Source organism: Primulina eburnea, chromosome 4 (genome assembly GCF_022965805.1).
Source record: "Primulina eburnea isolate SZY01 chromosome 4, ASM2296580v1, whole genome shotgun sequence".
Lineage (NCBI taxonomy): Eukaryota > Viridiplantae > Streptophyta > Magnoliopsida > Lamiales > Gesneriaceae > Primulina > Primulina eburnea.
The window spans coordinates 44464382-44480605 of record NC_133104.1 but is presented as its reverse complement, the minus strand read 5'-3'; the positions used below and the strand labels follow the sequence as shown (position 1 = coordinate 44480605).

Below are 16224 nucleotides of genomic sequence, written 5' to 3'. Positions count from 1 at the left end.
TTGATTTCGTAAATGAGATATTTACAATATGCATTAAAATATTGGATATTCGAATATACAATATTTTCATGGAAAATTCATTATGATACTTATTCATATCATTTAAATAAATAAAAATAGTTCATTATTCATCATGGAGTAATTGAAAGATGCATTATGAACATAGTTCGTAAATGAGCTTGAAGTTTGCACTTTAAGCATATATATCGATTCTTGGATCAATGATTTATAAAATACTCATAAATATCATGACAATAATTTTTTATATTCATTGAATGACTTATTTCACAATTATACTTATTTGACATAATACTTATTGGTAATTATTCATTATACTTATTAGTATTTTTTTTTTTTTTTGTATACTTATGAGTATTAATTTGTAATATCATTAATATTCATTCACAATACTTGTTGGTATTCATTAAATGACAATGCAATACTTTATTTGATATCATCCTCATTAGAATTTTTTCATAATATTTATTGGTAATGCATCAATATTCTTTCATTATACTTATTATCAAATTTGAGTTTTTAAAGGCTAAAATCAATTATCAGCAGAATCTAATTATATAGTACTTGTAACAATTTATGTATCACATTTTTATTTCACGGATCTCATCATCAAAGGCAACTCAATATTGACTTCAAATTATATATTTTGACACCATCAAATAATCGAATTTGAGTATTTAAATGGTAAAATCAAATATTTGTGGACTCGTATTAGGCATTATTTGTATTAATTTAGGTATCACATTAGACACTTCTCAAGTAAAAATAAGTATTTTAAAAATTCAATACTTAGTTGAGAATTTGTTTTTTTTTTTTACAAAAAAATATATTAAATGAGATGAATATGTTATCCAAATGCATCTATCAAAGAAATATAAACACTTGGTGAGCTTATGTTGCATACTCGAATATCCAGTATTTTATTACATATTATGAGTATATCATGTACCAAATTAAATATTTGCAATCTCAAATTAGGTACTTCTCAAATAAAAACAAATACTTTAAAATTTTTATGCTTAGTTGGGAATCTGTTTTTTCTTTTACAGAAAAAATATTAAATGATTTATGTCATCTAAATGCTTATTCCATGGAAATATCAATACTTGGTGAACTTACGTTGTCTATTCGAATACCTAGTATTTTAATGCATATTATGAGCATCTATTTACGAAATTAAGTATTTGCAAACTCAAATTAAGTACTTCTCAAGTAAAACTAAATACTTTAAAATTTTCATGCTTTGTTGAGAATTTTTTTTGTTTTTAATTATTAAATGAGATGAATATGTCATCCAAATGTATCTTTTATAAAAATACCAACATTTGGTGAACTTACGTTGCTTATTCGAATATCCAGTATTTTAATACATATTGTGAATATCTCATTTACGAAATCAAATATTTGCAAACTCAAATTAAAATACTTCTCATCTAGGGAGTAAAATAAAGTATCGGTAGACTCGACTTAGATATTTTTTGCACTAATTTAAGTATCACATTTTAACTTCACAAATGACACATCAAAAGTCACTCAATATTATTTGAAACTATATTTTTTATATCCCAAAATAATCAAAATTGAGTCTTAAAAGGGTAAATCAAGTATATGTGAAATCAAATTAGGTACTATTTGTACCAATTTAAGTAGTACGTTTTTTATTCACAAATCTCATCATAAAAATATTTAATATTATCTTCAAATTATATATTTTGACACTCAATCGAATTTGAGTATTTAAAAGGTAAAATCAGGTGTTTGTGAACTCGAATTATGTATTATTTGTATTAATTTAGGTATCACATTTTTGCTTCACGAATATCATCATCGGTGTCACTTAATATTAACTTCAAATTATATTTTGGCATCATCAAATAATTGGATATGAGTATTTAGGGGGTAAAATCATGTATTTATATACTCTAATTAGTTGCTCTGTGTACCAATTTGAGTATCACATTTTAACTTCACAAATGACACAATCAAAAGTCAATTAATATTACTTGAAACTTATGTATTTTTTACACATTTGAAGTATTTAAATAGTCAAATCAAATATTTGAAACCCGAAAATAGGTATTTTATCGATCAAAATGAGTAATTTTTCTAATTCAACAATGAGTGAGAAGCTGTGTTTTTTCAAAAATTAGATGACAACAATTATTGAATTTATTGTGATAGCTTGAAGATTCAGTATTTTCTTACAAATTTGAAGTATTCAAAGAGTAAAATCAAGCATTTGGAACTCCAAAATAGGTATTTTGTTGGTCAAAATAAATACTTAATCTGATTTCATGATGAATGATGACCTATGTTTTTTTTTAAAAAATAAAATGACATGAATAAGTCATCATAATGCATTTTTCATGAAAAGACCAACAATGACTTGATTTATGATGAATGCTCGAAAATATAGTATTTTCTTATATATTTGGAGTATTCAAAGAGCGAAATCAAATATCTAAACCCCATAATAGGTATTTTGTATGTCAAAATAAGTATTTATTTTTATTCCATGATAATTGAGAAAGAATATTTTGTTAAAATTATATTTTAAATGAAGAAAAATGATATAATTTTTGTGGATAAAATAATCTATGTATTTAAATAATAGAGGGTAAAAATGTAAAGTTTACTTTATGGGTAGTTAAAACTAAATGTATAAATGTGTCAGGTACCGATTTCTAAAAAAATATAGCTAGGTACTGAATTTTAATTTAAACATTGACATATGTATTTTTTTGAAATTTACCCTTATATTAATATATGATATTGAATGTAAACTCTTTTATATTCCATAAAAAGATAAGATTTTGAGTATAAAATTTGAAAAATTATATTAATATCAACCCTTGTTATACTAGTTTGGTACTCAAATATCATATATCAGTATCAAATCTGACAGATTTGCTACTCAAATATCATATTTAGTACTATTTTTCAATGTTTTTTTTATCGATTTTCATCCGAGAAAATACATGAGTTATTAATATAAGTATTTGTTAAACTTGTTTGAGCACTCAAAAAAAAATATATCAGTACCAGATCTGAAACATTTGATACTTGAATATCATATATCAGTACTACATTTTCAATTTTTGTATAGATTTTCATCCGATAAAAAACATGACTAATTAATATCTATACTTATTATACATGTTTGGATAATCAAAATCATATATTAAAACCACATCTAAAGCATTTTGATACTCGTAGAGATAGGGTTCGGCCCACTCTTGACAGTTTGAGATAATTCTAGGGATGGCAACGGTTTCGGGTAGGGGGCGAGTTTGACCGAACCCGGGACTCGCCATGCCTTCCTTTAGACCCGTCCCGAAAACCCGACAGGTCTAATATGCATTGGATCCGTCGAAAATATATAATTTAATATTATATTAATAATATATGCGAAAAAAAAATATTATGTCCAAATTTATATTAATAATATATGCGACAAAAAAAATATTATCACAAATTAAAATATATCATCTTGTATTCGATTAATAACAAAAAAATTGTAATGATATATTTTTATATTAAACATATAATAATAAAATAAAATAATTTCAATCCAAAAATTTTATAAACCATAATTATAGTCAAGTTATTAGTTATTTAATCTGAAAAAATTTATATCATTAATAATAAATATACATGTATATTTTATATTTTAAACATATGTGCGTATTTTAGCGGGGAAACCAAACATGAGATCCCTTCGGACTTGCTTGTAGACTCGCTAGACCCGACCCCATATTAGCTGGGGCGGGTTTATTACAGAGCCGGGTTTATATTCGACCCATTGTCTTCCATAAATAATTCATGTCCAATATCCAGGTAGTCTCGGGAAGTCATTTTAATGGCTAGGGTTTATTAGGAGGTCACATCATTCACCCGGATCCATCTGGTCATCTAGGGACCTACCGTGGATTCCGTTTACCAAGATTTGTTGAGAGTTCTTCCAGGAGCTCGGCCTCAATAATCTTATCTGAAACGTCTGTTTATTCGTTTTGCTTAAAAAGTACTAGAAGGATTTTTTTTTTCAAACCTCACTAAATTGGCCGAACCCTTACCATTCATAAAAACATTTTTATAAAATATTTTGCTCTATTTTAAAATAAAATATCAACCAACTAGTATTTGAAAACCAAAGAAAATATCCCATATTATAACCTCTCAAAAACCACTCATAAATAATTAAAAGTCATAAAAATATTCTTAACATAACTTAAAATCATAAATAATAACTAGTGCGGAAAACTAGCGTCAGTTCTCGGGTTATATGCACCTTCAATCCAGTCAGATCAACCATCGAGACCTCCATTATGATAATTATCATAATCACCTGCATCAATCACACCTAGTGAGTCTAAAGACTCAACACGTCATATTCTTGATAACGAGTAATACATATAAAACCACAATTAACAGTGAAAATACTTGTACTTAAAATATCGTTTTCATGAAGATGCATAAACTTAAACATAACATGTACGTAAACATTTTCATGATGCATAAACTTTTAAAAACATTTTCATAATCTTATGCATAAACTTTAACTTAAACATTTTCAAAAACATATTCATATGTACATCATGTTTTTCACACAAACGATTTTAAATAATTACTATGGTGTGAATGATGAGAAAAAGGAGAGCATGGCATGCCTTTACGTTTTAAACGCACGAAAAACCGTTGACGACGAAGAACGACGACGAAGAGACGATGACTTGATTTTTTTTCTTGAAGAACCTTCAAACTTTCTAATTAGAATTGTGTGTGCCATGTCTTGTGTGCAAGGGAGAGTTTGTAAATTGTTGGGGTGTGTGGCCGTGAGAACGAATAGGTTATGGGGTGTGTTTTTAGTTTTTAAATAGTTAATTAAACACTAACAAAGGTTTAGGCGCATTAGGAAAATTAATTAGGCCCAAAAGTGTTTAATTAAAATACTAAAAATTATTTTGGTAAAAATAAGATTGTGAATTTAATAGCCGGGTTGCCGAAAAGTTCGTATTTTTTTTTGTTGAAAATCCAACACCGATAAAAATTACGTCCCGACGTATAAAATCACCTCAAAACCCCATATTTTCAAAAAATAAGAAAAAGAGTCACCATTAATTTTAAATAATTAAAAACAATTATTTAATAAAAACATTTTCTATTTTTCAGCCCTCGGTCTCCGTTCCTCGATCGCAACTCGAATAACCTTTTAAAAATACATTTTAATGCAACAATATAGAAAAATATATTTTAAACATGCAAATATGCACAACATAATTAATCCATGCAATTAAAACATTTAATTAAAATACAAGAGAATTTAATAATTGCATACATGTGGTTTGCGTGGACCTTTAAATTTTCGGGGCGTTACATTATCGGTTAGCAAGGCGGAGCCGACCTCCCAGCAAGGTCTTATCCAACCTCCCAGCACATATCATCACAGCAATTGAGACATTCTTGGCCGAGCTCCCATTAAAAAACATGGATAGTCTCACAGCACATCAAACAAGCTTAGGCCTCATGGGAGTTCCAATCATATATATCAATCTGTCATCCACAAAAATAAAGCTCATGGAGATTTAATCTAACTTTATCTAAGGTTATGAGAATCCATAATCCCACAAAAGAAGGATTTCAACATATTTATAATTCTAGAAGGATAAGAGTTTTAATCGTCAAAAAATCTATTCACATAGTAATTCTTCACCTATAAATATTAGGTTCTGGTAATTGTTTATTCATTCATTCTGAACACACACAACACTCTATTTATTTTACTATTATCTAACTTGAGCGTCGGAGCGACTACGCCGGAAAAACCTTCCGGCCCCTTGTAATGTTTTTGTTTGTGCTTCCAACCGAAGGTCTGACCTGATCTTCCCAAACGAGATCCAATCTCCCTGCAAGCCTTGCATTTTTCGTCTACATCAATTGACGTCGTCTATGAGAAACCTTAAACGAAAACATAAATATGTGGGGACGAAGAGGATGAAGAACATGTCCTAATGACAATCAAGGAAGAGCTGTGAGGAGGAAATCGGGAGGTTGGGAAGACAAGTTGGAGGTCGACCTTCGCCGTTGGACATGGAGAGCTCACTCTCCGCACAAGTATTAGTTGAAAACTTCCCACTTAGTTTTCGTTAGCCGACCGTTAAGGATTACTGCGAGAGTACAGATCCAGAAAAACATTTTGGGAGGTTCAACAATGTCGTCCTCCTGCACAGATACTTGAATGGGATAAAGCGTCGAGTCTTCCTCACACCTTGGTAGGTCCGACTCAAAGGTGGTGCGATCTGTTGCCACCCCACTCTTTTAGAAACTTTCGGGAATTCATTGTCGTCTTTATGAACAAATACACCACAAGTAAGAAATATCTGAAGACTTTCTGGTGTTGTTCAATGTGAAGCAAAGTGAGACAAAATCGCTAAGGGAATTCATCAACTGATTTAACAGCGCGGCCCTGGAGGTGCCGGCTGCGGCTATCGAGACACTAGTAAATGCCTTTAAGCAAGGCCTCCGAGGAGGTTAGTATTTCAATTCTTTGATAAAACTAGCTGAGAAATACGTGAACCTTGAAAATGGGCATAAGCAAATAGGACGGATGTTAGGTCAAGAGATAAGATAAAGGAAATAAAAGGTACAGCCATGAAGGATGAGGCCAACAAAGAGAGTCGAAAAACGTGGCCGAGGTGGGAGAGCGTTTCCTTATTCACTCTTAACTATGAGTTAGGAAAGGGACATGATAATATAGGAGTGTCAAAATGCGATACGATCCGTCAATCCGACACGACCCAACATGAAAAAAATCAGTTTCGGGTTAGGGTTTTTCGGGTTCGGGTTGGGTCGCGGGTTGACCCGCGAACTTTTTTTTGAAAATATTACCTATATTTTTAAATATTGTATGTTTGAACAAAATTTATTGTATATTTATATGATAAATTTTCATCATTTAATATTTATTTTGCATATTTTTATTTTTTTAACAATTTTTTTATTTGATTTAGTAAATATACTTTTAATTTTCTACGATTAAACTTTCACATTTAAATCGTAATTTTGTTATTATGTGTTTAAATTAAAATATTATTATTATTTTTTATTTTTTTGAATTATTTAAAAAAAAATTGGAAAAAAATAAATAAAATTTGGGTTAGACGGGTTGAGTCGTATTATACGGGTTCGGTTCGAGTTGGGGATTTTTGGGTTGCTTTGGGTTCGGGTTGGAAAAGAAAAAGATGGAAATTGGGAACTCGAGAAAAGCCAAGAGAGGCCTGCGAATTCTATCACGAACATGACCAAACCACTAATGAATGCCAAAGACTAGGAAAAAAACGAAGAAGCAAAAACTCACGCAGAGAGATCCACGTATAAAAGACCTCTTGACAGTCAAATAATAAAGGAGCAGATCCTTTTCCCAACTCGATTGTCTTTCCCATCTTGGTTGTCGAATATCGCACGCAACCATGTCACTCCTCCGGCGACCGCTGTCCAAAATTCTTTTCCTCCGCCACTTTTCGACCGCCCCTATTGCCGCTGCTACCACCTCCGAAACCCCATCCTCCCATAGGAACCACCACGACTTCCTTCCTCCATCCACCTACATAAACTCTTGGAAACCCCCTCGAAACCCTAAGGAGGCAGCCGTGCAGCTGGCCTTCCTACGCCGCGATTTCGCGCGTAAGGTGAAGCAAATGAGGAAGGTCTACATCGAGGAAATGGAGTTGCAGAGAGTTGAAAAATTGCGCAAGGACGAGGCTCGAAAGGAGGCTTTGAGGATCGCCAATGAGGAGAGGAAGGCAGCAAAGGATGCCAAAAAGAAGGCCGAAGCCATTGAGAGACAAGCTGCCGAAGAAGAGTTCCGGCAAATGCTGGTTTGTGAATTTGCTTTTTCTTCCCTGGGAGCTGTTTACATTTTGTGTTGGACGGCGGTTTACGTTTTCAATTTTTCGTTCACTGCTGTTCTTTTTTTTTTTTCTTTTTTTTTACCAAAACAGTATGCCTATGTGGTGTTCTATTAGTGCGTGCAACTGACTAATTGTGCAAACATAGCTAGAACTTTTGTGCGGAGCCTAAGGGATCAGTGATGCAGTAATTCTCATTTTTTTGTCACTTATTGTCTTATTCCATATAAAAATTTATGTTGTGGTGTTTGTTCAGTATTATCTGAAATTTTAGTTCATGCCAGAAAATGATGAATTAAAATTAGTGAAGCTTATAAGATTTTTCTATGCTATGCACGTTATAGAATAGGTGAATGGTTTTTTTGTTAGATCATGTGGGTGCTACACGGCGTGGAGGCCCTTATAGATATCGAGTTATCCAATAATATCGCATATTGATTTGTATCGCCCTTATAGATATCGAATTATCCAATAATATCGCATATTGATTTGTATCCTATGTTGTGGCGTTAATTCCGTTAATTCACTTCCCATATGGCATCTAGAGTGTGGTTGTTTGCTTTTATTCACTTCCCATGTGGCATCACGAGTGTGGTTGTTTGGTTTTACCTGCTTCAAAATCAATTCGTCGCTGCTTTGTTTTTGACTCATTTAACATAGCATGTACTGTGTCTAACTCAAAATTTCCAACTTGTGACTTGTGCTGTTTTAGCTTTTTTCATGTCATGTTACCGTGAATTCATGCCTGGATGGATGATAATCTCACATTAGTACATTCGTACGAGTGATATGAACAATAATAAACCTTATGAACTTCAGTCTTCTTTAATATGATGCTGGTCTTAAACACACACTGTCATATGACTGCTGAGTTCCTATTATCATTTAGTTGCAGACAGTTGTATATCTAAGAGGATTAAATAATTGACTGTGTGATATTATGTGAGCAAATACCCTTTGATTGGGTTGAATTCAGTGAAGCACTGCTTAATCAGAAGATAAAAAGAGAAACAAATAAAACATAATAAAATGGTTGAATCCCTGGTATTTATGCTGGTGTAACATAGGTGCAATTATGTTAGCCGGCATACTCAAGGACCTTGAATGAAGGCATTGTTTTTTATTTTGTCTTAATAAATGAGGAACCCTCCATGGTTTGGTGTAAAATGATATAATTTTTCGTGCGACTGAGTAACAAAGTTTATGCTTGGTTATGTTATTCAAAAGAATACTTTGATCTTTAATTCTGCTTTTTCATTGCTGATATTTTACTGTTCTACAGTCGTACACTTACTTGTTCCTGTGTATTATTCGCTGATATGCTTGGCCATTTTCCCTTCTTTATTTGTTCGAGGTTGATAAGAATTCAATGTATTGTTTGGAGCTGATTGTGTTTAACATTCCACGCAGTTTCTCTTGTACTAGGTGAAGCCCATCCATGCAGAATATGGGGACAGCGGCCCTTTAATTTTATAGTTGTGTTACATAACTCTGGAATAAGTTAGCACAAATGTGTTGTGCTTGATGTCTTCTACTGTTGTGATTGTTGCAGGCGAAAGAAAGATTAGAGAAACTAGAGTATTGGAGAATGCGAGAACAAAAAATAGAGGAAAGGAAGAAAGAAAAGAAAGAGCTAGTGCGTAGAAAAAGTTCTATGTGGATTGAGGAAGCCGACTTGGTGAAGACATCACTGGACTCCGTGGCCATCATTTCCTCTACTCTGTGATATCTCTTAAAAAACTGGTTGCACTAGTAAGAATTGTTGATCTTGTAGGAGGCTTTGTGCTTATTTGACGATCTGCCCGACTGGTTCAGATACGGACTATGAAAATTTTAGACTTGGGTTATCTTGCATCGTGAATTTGTATTGCATTGTTCGGGGACAATTCTCTCTTCCGTATTATTGGAGCAAATAAAGACGCAATCATGCGAAATGCCATTCTATGTGATTCTTCAAAGGTTTTTATGATTACATTTGAGTTGGTTGCATACTTTTATACTGATGATTAAAACCACGCTTCTTAAATGTTCCATTGGGTTCCAACTATTGATAGCAAAGGAACGAAATGGTTTAGCTCGAAAATGTAAAATACTTGGAGAAATAAATTTTGATAATATGATATTTAAAACAATACAACCACATTATTTTATACCTCCATTCATATTTTAAATTTAATAATTGATTTTGAAATTATTTAAAATAATATTTCATTTATACTTTTGTTTTATTTATTTATTTATTTATTTATAAATTATAATTAATCATGAAATAAAAAAGTAACCATAGCAGTACCTGCAATTATACAACTCCACTCGTGTTGTAGAAATCCCTAGAATCTTCACTCTTCTTCTCTTCTCTCAGCTCACGTAAATCAACGTTGGGTACTCAGATTGATTGAATTTTCTGTCAATTGGGGGCAATGTTTTTTGTGGTCCTGCCAAGGGTAAGTAAATTTCAAATTAGAGTTACAAATGTTCATCCGATTGGAGTTAGTTTCAGCTGCGAACTCAATTAAATTGTAAAACAATGTCGTGAAAATTTGGTCGGTTTCAGTTTTATGGTCATGCCGGAATATTTTCTTAATGTCGTGTTTTGAGATAATTAGAATCGTTTTCCTGCTTAAATGCATTCCGCAATTTGTATATTTTGAGTGTAAAAGCATAGGTTTTTGTTTCTTGAAGACTGAGGCTTTATCGTTGGTACAAACTGAAATTGGCACCAGCTTTGTGGCTACTGGCTTTCCAATTACAATCAGGTCGGAGATCAAGCAGAAAATAATTGCTTTGCAGTGTTTATTAGCCTTTCAAAATGTATGCCGTGGATTATTGGCGAGTTCTTATTTGGACAGAATCATATATTAAGAAGAATATTCTTCAAACCACGACATTACTGTTCTGAAACACAAAATAAAATTATTGAATTTGCCAGATGTTTGACGTGTGTTACATTTTCTATTGACAAGGCGAATATGGTTAAAATAACAGGACTTATATATCTATCTATATCCCGTTTTAGGTATGAACAATTTCAAGTTTGATTTTCAAACAAATTCGTCATGCTGCTTGCCTGTTGGGTGTGCTTGGAGAAACCCTTTGATTTGCACTCAACAAATTTGAACTTCCCGAGGTCGGCTTATGGCATTTTATGGATTTTAGTTTTTTCTTCACTGCTCGAGAATCTTGTCCTTTTATGTTGTTATAAGTTTTTCTGAGCTACATAATTCTTAGCAATTGAATGTATTTTCTGTTACACGGTGGTTGTGGTGTGGTTACAGTGGTATTAGGTGATGATGCCTCAGCCTAGAAGAAAGAAATGGACTGAGACAGAGGAGAGGACGCTTATAGACAAATATGGAGAGATGTCTTGTGATGGTACTTTATCAAAGATGAAAGCCAGGGAGAAAAAGTTTAAGCCTATTGCTTTACACGTGAACTCTGTTCATCATGCTCGGGACCCAGTATCATATCCATGGCAGTGGTCTTGGAAAGATGTGTCCACAAAAGTGCAGAACATGAGGCACCAGTATGCCTTAGTGAAGCAGAAGATAAAAAAGCAAGAATCTTCGGTAGGAGGAACAGGTGAAGAGGAGTTTGATTGGTTGGAAGGGGCCACACATTGGTCGAACTTCCTTAGGTATAAAGAGGTTTTTGGGGATATGCCACTTGTATTTAACAGTATTGATTCGATGATAATGGTTGCAGTAGGAGCTAATGAATGCACAGGAGGGTTTGATCAGAGTGGTCATGAGATGGATATTGGGGAGTTCGGTCAGTTAGTTCCAGTGGGGGAGGGGGATTTTGTAGCAGGTATTGATGGGGTTGAGAATGGAGTAATGGAATTGGAGTTTGACTATGATGGGGAGGAGGGAGAAGAGAACTATAAAGTAGGTGATAAAAGTGAGAACTGTACGAGGAAAGATGGAGGTTCTGAATTTGTTTGTGAAGATATGGAACCAAATTCTTTGAAAATGAGAAAAAAGAAAAAAGTGTCAAAAGGGTTAGAGAAGAGGGCATGGGCTTTTCTTACAAACCAGTTGGGGCAGTTGAGGGAGATGGAAACTCGGTTCGAGCAACGTGAGGCGGAGCGAGAGCAGAAGAGGCAAAGGAGAGAACATCTTCTGACAGAAATGGACAAGGAACGTGAAAGGAGATGGGAAGAAATGGAGAAGGATAGAGAAGTGAAGGAGAACACAAGGGAGAAGTTACGGAGGCAAAGGATTCAAGATTGGGAAGCGATGGAGAGGGAGACTGAAGAAAGAGAGAGAAGAAGAAGAGAAGAGACACTGATACATGAGAGGGAATGGGAAGGCAGGTTGAGTCGAAGAAGATCAGATTGGAAGGCAAGGATGGATGAGATGTTACATCAGCATCGTGCAGAAATTGGACAGATTCAAGCTAGGATTCTACACGAACAACAGAATCTTACCGGTCAACTTCTTGGAATTATAACACAGTGGACTGGTCATCCGGCAGGACTCTCTGATCACACTGGAGCTAGCTCCCATTATCTATCACAAATGATCCAGAATTTACACCATGATAATGGCGGTATCGTTCATGGTGATGGCCGTGTGGAGGGAGATAATCAAGAAGATCAGTTCATAGTTGATGGATAAGGTACGACTTGAACCATATAACACAGTAGGAGCAAGAAATAATTATTCGCGTGGAGATAGTGAGGTATGCAATAGGAGTTGACACATGAGTATTTGTACCATAACTGCGCAGTATAAACATTTATTTACCTTGGAGGTACAGCATTCCATTACTAATAATATTTTCCTCAATTGTTGGTTTAACCGAAAGGTGATAGCGATTTTCGTGAGTTAGTCGATGAGATAAATTTAATTTCGCATTCATTTATTATTATCTGTTATTCTTAATTCTTGGACTGTGTATAGAGAAACAGGAGGGTGCAAGTGCTTGTTCTCTGTTTTACTGTATAATATTCTGGCTTACTCGTTTTTTCAGCATTACAATTTGTTTGCCCATTTAGTTCCTTTTGTTTCATTACCTAGTTCGTGTAATTTACTTTATTTTGGCACCTAAATCTACTGATTTTCAAGCTACTTTTTAAGTCATAGATAATAATATGATTCAGGTTTTTTTTTTCTCGTGATTTACATCAGCGTGTTTTCTTGTCGGGAAAATAGATTTTCATCGTAATATTTATTTGACTAATACAATCTCTTTCATAATTTTCAAGTCCTTGTCTACTTGAACACCAAACAGTCTTCATTGCTGGAATACAAAAAACCTACCAATTTTGTCTTCATATGCTAAAAATGTAATTGAAAATAAAATAAATAATTAATAGAAAGGAGGAGATATTCATTAATGAAGGTTGATCACACAACACAATAAAGCAGATTTCACAGAAATTAAAACAAGAAAATGCAAGTTTCTCAGGCAATCTTCTTATCTTATACAATGACTATCAAAGCTATTGCATTGTATTTCCAGTTACTATCTTATGTTTGCCTTCAAGATGTATGTGGCATTCAACCAAGAAAGTTTCTTCATGCCAAAAGTCCCTCCCTTTTCAACTCGTCCTTCAACTCTGTGATCTCGTTCTCCGGCAAAATCGCCGTAACTTTCCTTCCTTCACAGACATTCTTGTCACCAGGAAGCACCAAAATAGCCCCTTCTTCACCGACTCCGTCGATTTTAAGGCTAAAGCTAACTGGCTTTTGCCCCCTGTACTCGAACTCGTAAAAGTTTCCTTCGTCAAGGTTCACAAAGGTCAAATTTGCACCATACACAATGAAGTCAGACAGTCCTTGCTCTTTCTCCATTATTTGATCGATCTTTTTTCGCTCGTCCAATGCTCTGGTTTTCAACAATGTTGCTAGCTCACTAGGCGTGGCCTCCTCTATAGGAAATTCAGCCTTAACCACACTCACATTTAGGCCATTACCCAGTGTCCCATCTGTCTCATTTTTCTTACCTTTTTCACATATCGTCACAACTTTCGGACCCCGTCCTCGGATTTTGGCGATGCATTGCCAAAGGACAGCGGAAAGTGCCTCGAAAGGCGAAAATTCGGCCCCCTCGCGCCTTAGTTTAGATTGAAGATGACTCAGTTGCGTGCCTGGAATATTAAACGAGAATGTATTCATGTTGCATTCAGTGACCTTCATCCAATTCTCTCCAACCGGTCCGACCCGTTTGATGCTAAGTGGATCCTCCACATCTCCGGGCTGGATATTGGCACTTGTGGACTTTGTGAGAGATTGGGCCAGAGCAATGGGTCGACCTGGTCCATTACCATCCATGGTCTTCCCCAATTGGTTCATGAATCTTGCAGCAGAGAATGCATCGCCAAGTGCATGGGCCCAGCTTAGGCCCACAGCCGTTCCTCCACATTTGAATTTTGTTAGCTGTTCTCATATATAAGAAAACTATCACAAATACTTTATTTAATTCCACTGAAAATATGATATTCATACCAAAGAATGCAAAGACAAAATGTATCCAAAAGTGAAAGAAAGGTTTTATATAATTATCATTCAACCTGCCCAGCCACATACAGGTAGAAAACATACAAGAGAGTTTGAAGGGATGTAAATACAACAGTCAACAAGGTTGTATGAGAAATCTATTCTTGAATTCTAATTAATGAAATTTCTTATGAGTTTGGCTGACTCGAAGTAGCCTTCCTAAGGTGTAATAACTGAACTGTGGCTCATGATTTAAGGATCAGTGGGCGTGGATGATTAACTTGATGTGGTCAAACAGACAAGTTTTTGGAAAATCCAAGTTTTATTTCTTCCTGACTAATTTTCTGGGTTCTAGATCTTGTACTAATAGAACACCAGTTGGTGTACTACTGCTAGCAGCTAGAAAGCTAACCTGTATGAAAACAAGTGGAGAAAATGAAAGCTCGGGGCCAATAATTTGACTGGAGACCAACGCTTTCTCATGAGCATCATCCTTCGTCTCCAGCCATTCCTCCAGTGTTTTGTCACAGGACGCTTCGATGAACCTCACGCCACTGTCGTTGCACTTGATGTAAGGCCGGCCCGCCTCCGTTCTCCGGAACCGGCCGGAAGTGACCGGGAATTCGTTTAGCCACACGAACATCGGCTCCTTGATGACGAGAGGCGTCAATCCCTCGAATGCCTTGTTGCCGAAGTAATAGATGCAGCGCAGGTAATGGAGCTTCATGGCCAAGTCCATGTTCTCGGGCTCGTAAATGGAGTCGGGGACCGTTACGTTTCCCGGCCCGATAGACGATAGCTTGATGTTGTAGATGAGGCCTTCTTCCATGGCTGATGAAACCATTTTAATGCTTTGGTGTTTTCCGTTGATATCTATATATAAATAAATTTACGGAATTGATAGGAAGACGAGCTAGGAGGAATGAATATGCTCATTTTCAAACTTTATTACATAATAATAATATATAATTTTGTGTTATCAAATAAATCAATTTTAAAAATTACATTAAAATTTCAGGCAAAAACTTGTGTGAAACGGTCTCACGGGTCGTATTTTGTGACGGATATCTTCTTTGGGTCATCCATGAAAAAATATTACTTTTTATGCTAAGAGTATTAGTTTTTATTGTGAATATCGATAGAATTAACCTGTCTCACAGATAAAGATTCGTGATATCATCTCACAAGATACCTACTCAAAATCCCAAAATCTAATAGATATCTTAAGGAGTATAATTAGTCATATTTGCATTAAGGAGTACTTGTAACCATAGAGATTTTTTTTTTTGTTTGCAATGAATTTTATTTTATTTTTTGAAAAAATTATTTAAGTCTAATTTTAGATTTGTTCAATTTAATTTTGCTAACTACCACCTAAATATCATTTATTGTCAACAAATTATTGGAAAAGGAGAGTTAAAGGTATAAAAAGAGACGAAGCAACAATCCGTGCACAGTTGAGAAATATTAATTGCATACGGGGTCCTAAGTTAAATCTCTTTCAATAATTTTTACATGTATCGATCATCATAAATAAACTTTATAATATAATCTGCATAATTGATCGTAGTATATATATATATAATATACACCATTGTCTACCAAACGTGTTCACGTATATGTATATCTTTGATATGTAATTATTTTTTAAAAAGAGGTAGCTATGCAATTAATGGAGTCATTAAAGCCTTTCACGGTTGAATAAATACATATTTTTATAGGGGAAAATTATGGGGCCCCATTCATTATGGTACTGTCCATCTGTAAATTGGTTGCATTGAAAACTGAGAGTAATTAACAAGTGCGGACGATTGGCTGAAAAGGCAAAAGATATCAGCCTCACGGGCCAACACATGAATAGA

General features: G+C 34.3%; 3 protein-coding genes across 5 annotated transcripts; 2 read left to right on the top strand and 1 right to left on the bottom strand.

Moving 5' to 3' along the window:
- The first annotated feature begins 7305 nt into the window (after positions 1 to 7305).
- LOC140829446 (uncharacterized) lies at positions 7306 to 9856 on the top strand. The gene is made up of 2 exons (XM_073192692.1): positions 7306 to 7892; positions 9475 to 9856. Exons 1-2 carry the CDS (start codon positions 7485 to 7487, stop codon positions 9646 to 9648), a joined length of 582 nt encoding a protein of 193 aa, XP_073048793.1. The 5' UTR covers positions 7306 to 7484; the 3' UTR covers positions 9649 to 9856.
- Positions 9857 to 10207: 351 nt separating this feature from the next.
- LOC140829445 (uncharacterized) lies at positions 10208 to 12721 on the top strand. 3 transcript variants are annotated; one of them, XM_073192690.1, is made up of 4 exons: positions 10209 to 10366; positions 10605 to 10678; positions 10939 to 11049; positions 11198 to 12721. In XM_073192690.1, exon 4 carries the CDS (start codon positions 11210 to 11212, stop codon positions 12536 to 12538), a length of 1329 nt encoding a protein of 442 aa, XP_073048791.1. In that variant the 5' UTR covers positions 10209 to 10366; positions 10605 to 10678; positions 10939 to 11049; positions 11198 to 11209; the 3' UTR covers positions 12539 to 12721. The 3 variants fall into 3 exon arrangements, with proteins under 3 accessions (XP_073048792.1, XP_073048791.1, XP_073048790.1); XM_073192689.1 differs by lacking the exon at positions 10605 to 10678; XM_073192691.1 differs by lacking the exons at positions 10605 to 10678; positions 10939 to 11049 and having other exon boundaries at positions 10208 to 10366.
- Positions 12722 to 13232: 511 nt separating this feature from the next.
- LOC140829444 (protein ECERIFERUM 26-like) lies at positions 13233 to 15241 on the bottom strand. The gene is made up of 2 exons (XM_073192688.1): positions 14775 to 15241; positions 13233 to 14302 (listed from the first exon to the last, which is right to left on the bottom strand). The coding sequence occupies exons 1-2, from the start codon at positions 15204 to 15206 to the stop codon at positions 13442 to 13444; spliced, it is 1293 nt and encodes a 430-aa protein (XP_073048789.1). The 5' UTR covers positions 15207 to 15241; the 3' UTR covers positions 13233 to 13441.
- Between the last annotated feature and the right edge of the window lie 983 nt (positions 15242 to 16224).

Bases quoted from the DNA above. Each gene is read 5' to 3' on its own strand.
- LOC140829444 (XM_073192688.1), bottom strand. From the start codon at position 15,206: ATGGTTTCATCAGCCATGGAAGAAGGCCTCATCTACAACATCAAGCTA. The intron at 14,303-14,774 runs GTTAGCTTTCTA...ATATGAGAACAG, and splicing joins CTCCACTTGTTTTCATACAG to CTAACAAAATTCAAATGTGG.
- LOC140829445 (XM_073192691.1), top strand. From the start codon at position 11,210: ATGATGCCTCAGCCTAGAAGAAAGAAATGGACTGAGACAGAGGAGAGG.
- LOC140829446 (XM_073192692.1), top strand. From the start codon at position 7,485: ATGTCACTCCTCCGGCGACCGCTGTCCAAAATTCTTTTCCTCCGCCAC. The intron at 7,893-9,474 runs GTTTGTGAATTT...TGATTGTTGCAG, and splicing joins AAGAGTTCCGGCAAATGCTG to GCGAAAGAAAGATTAGAGAA.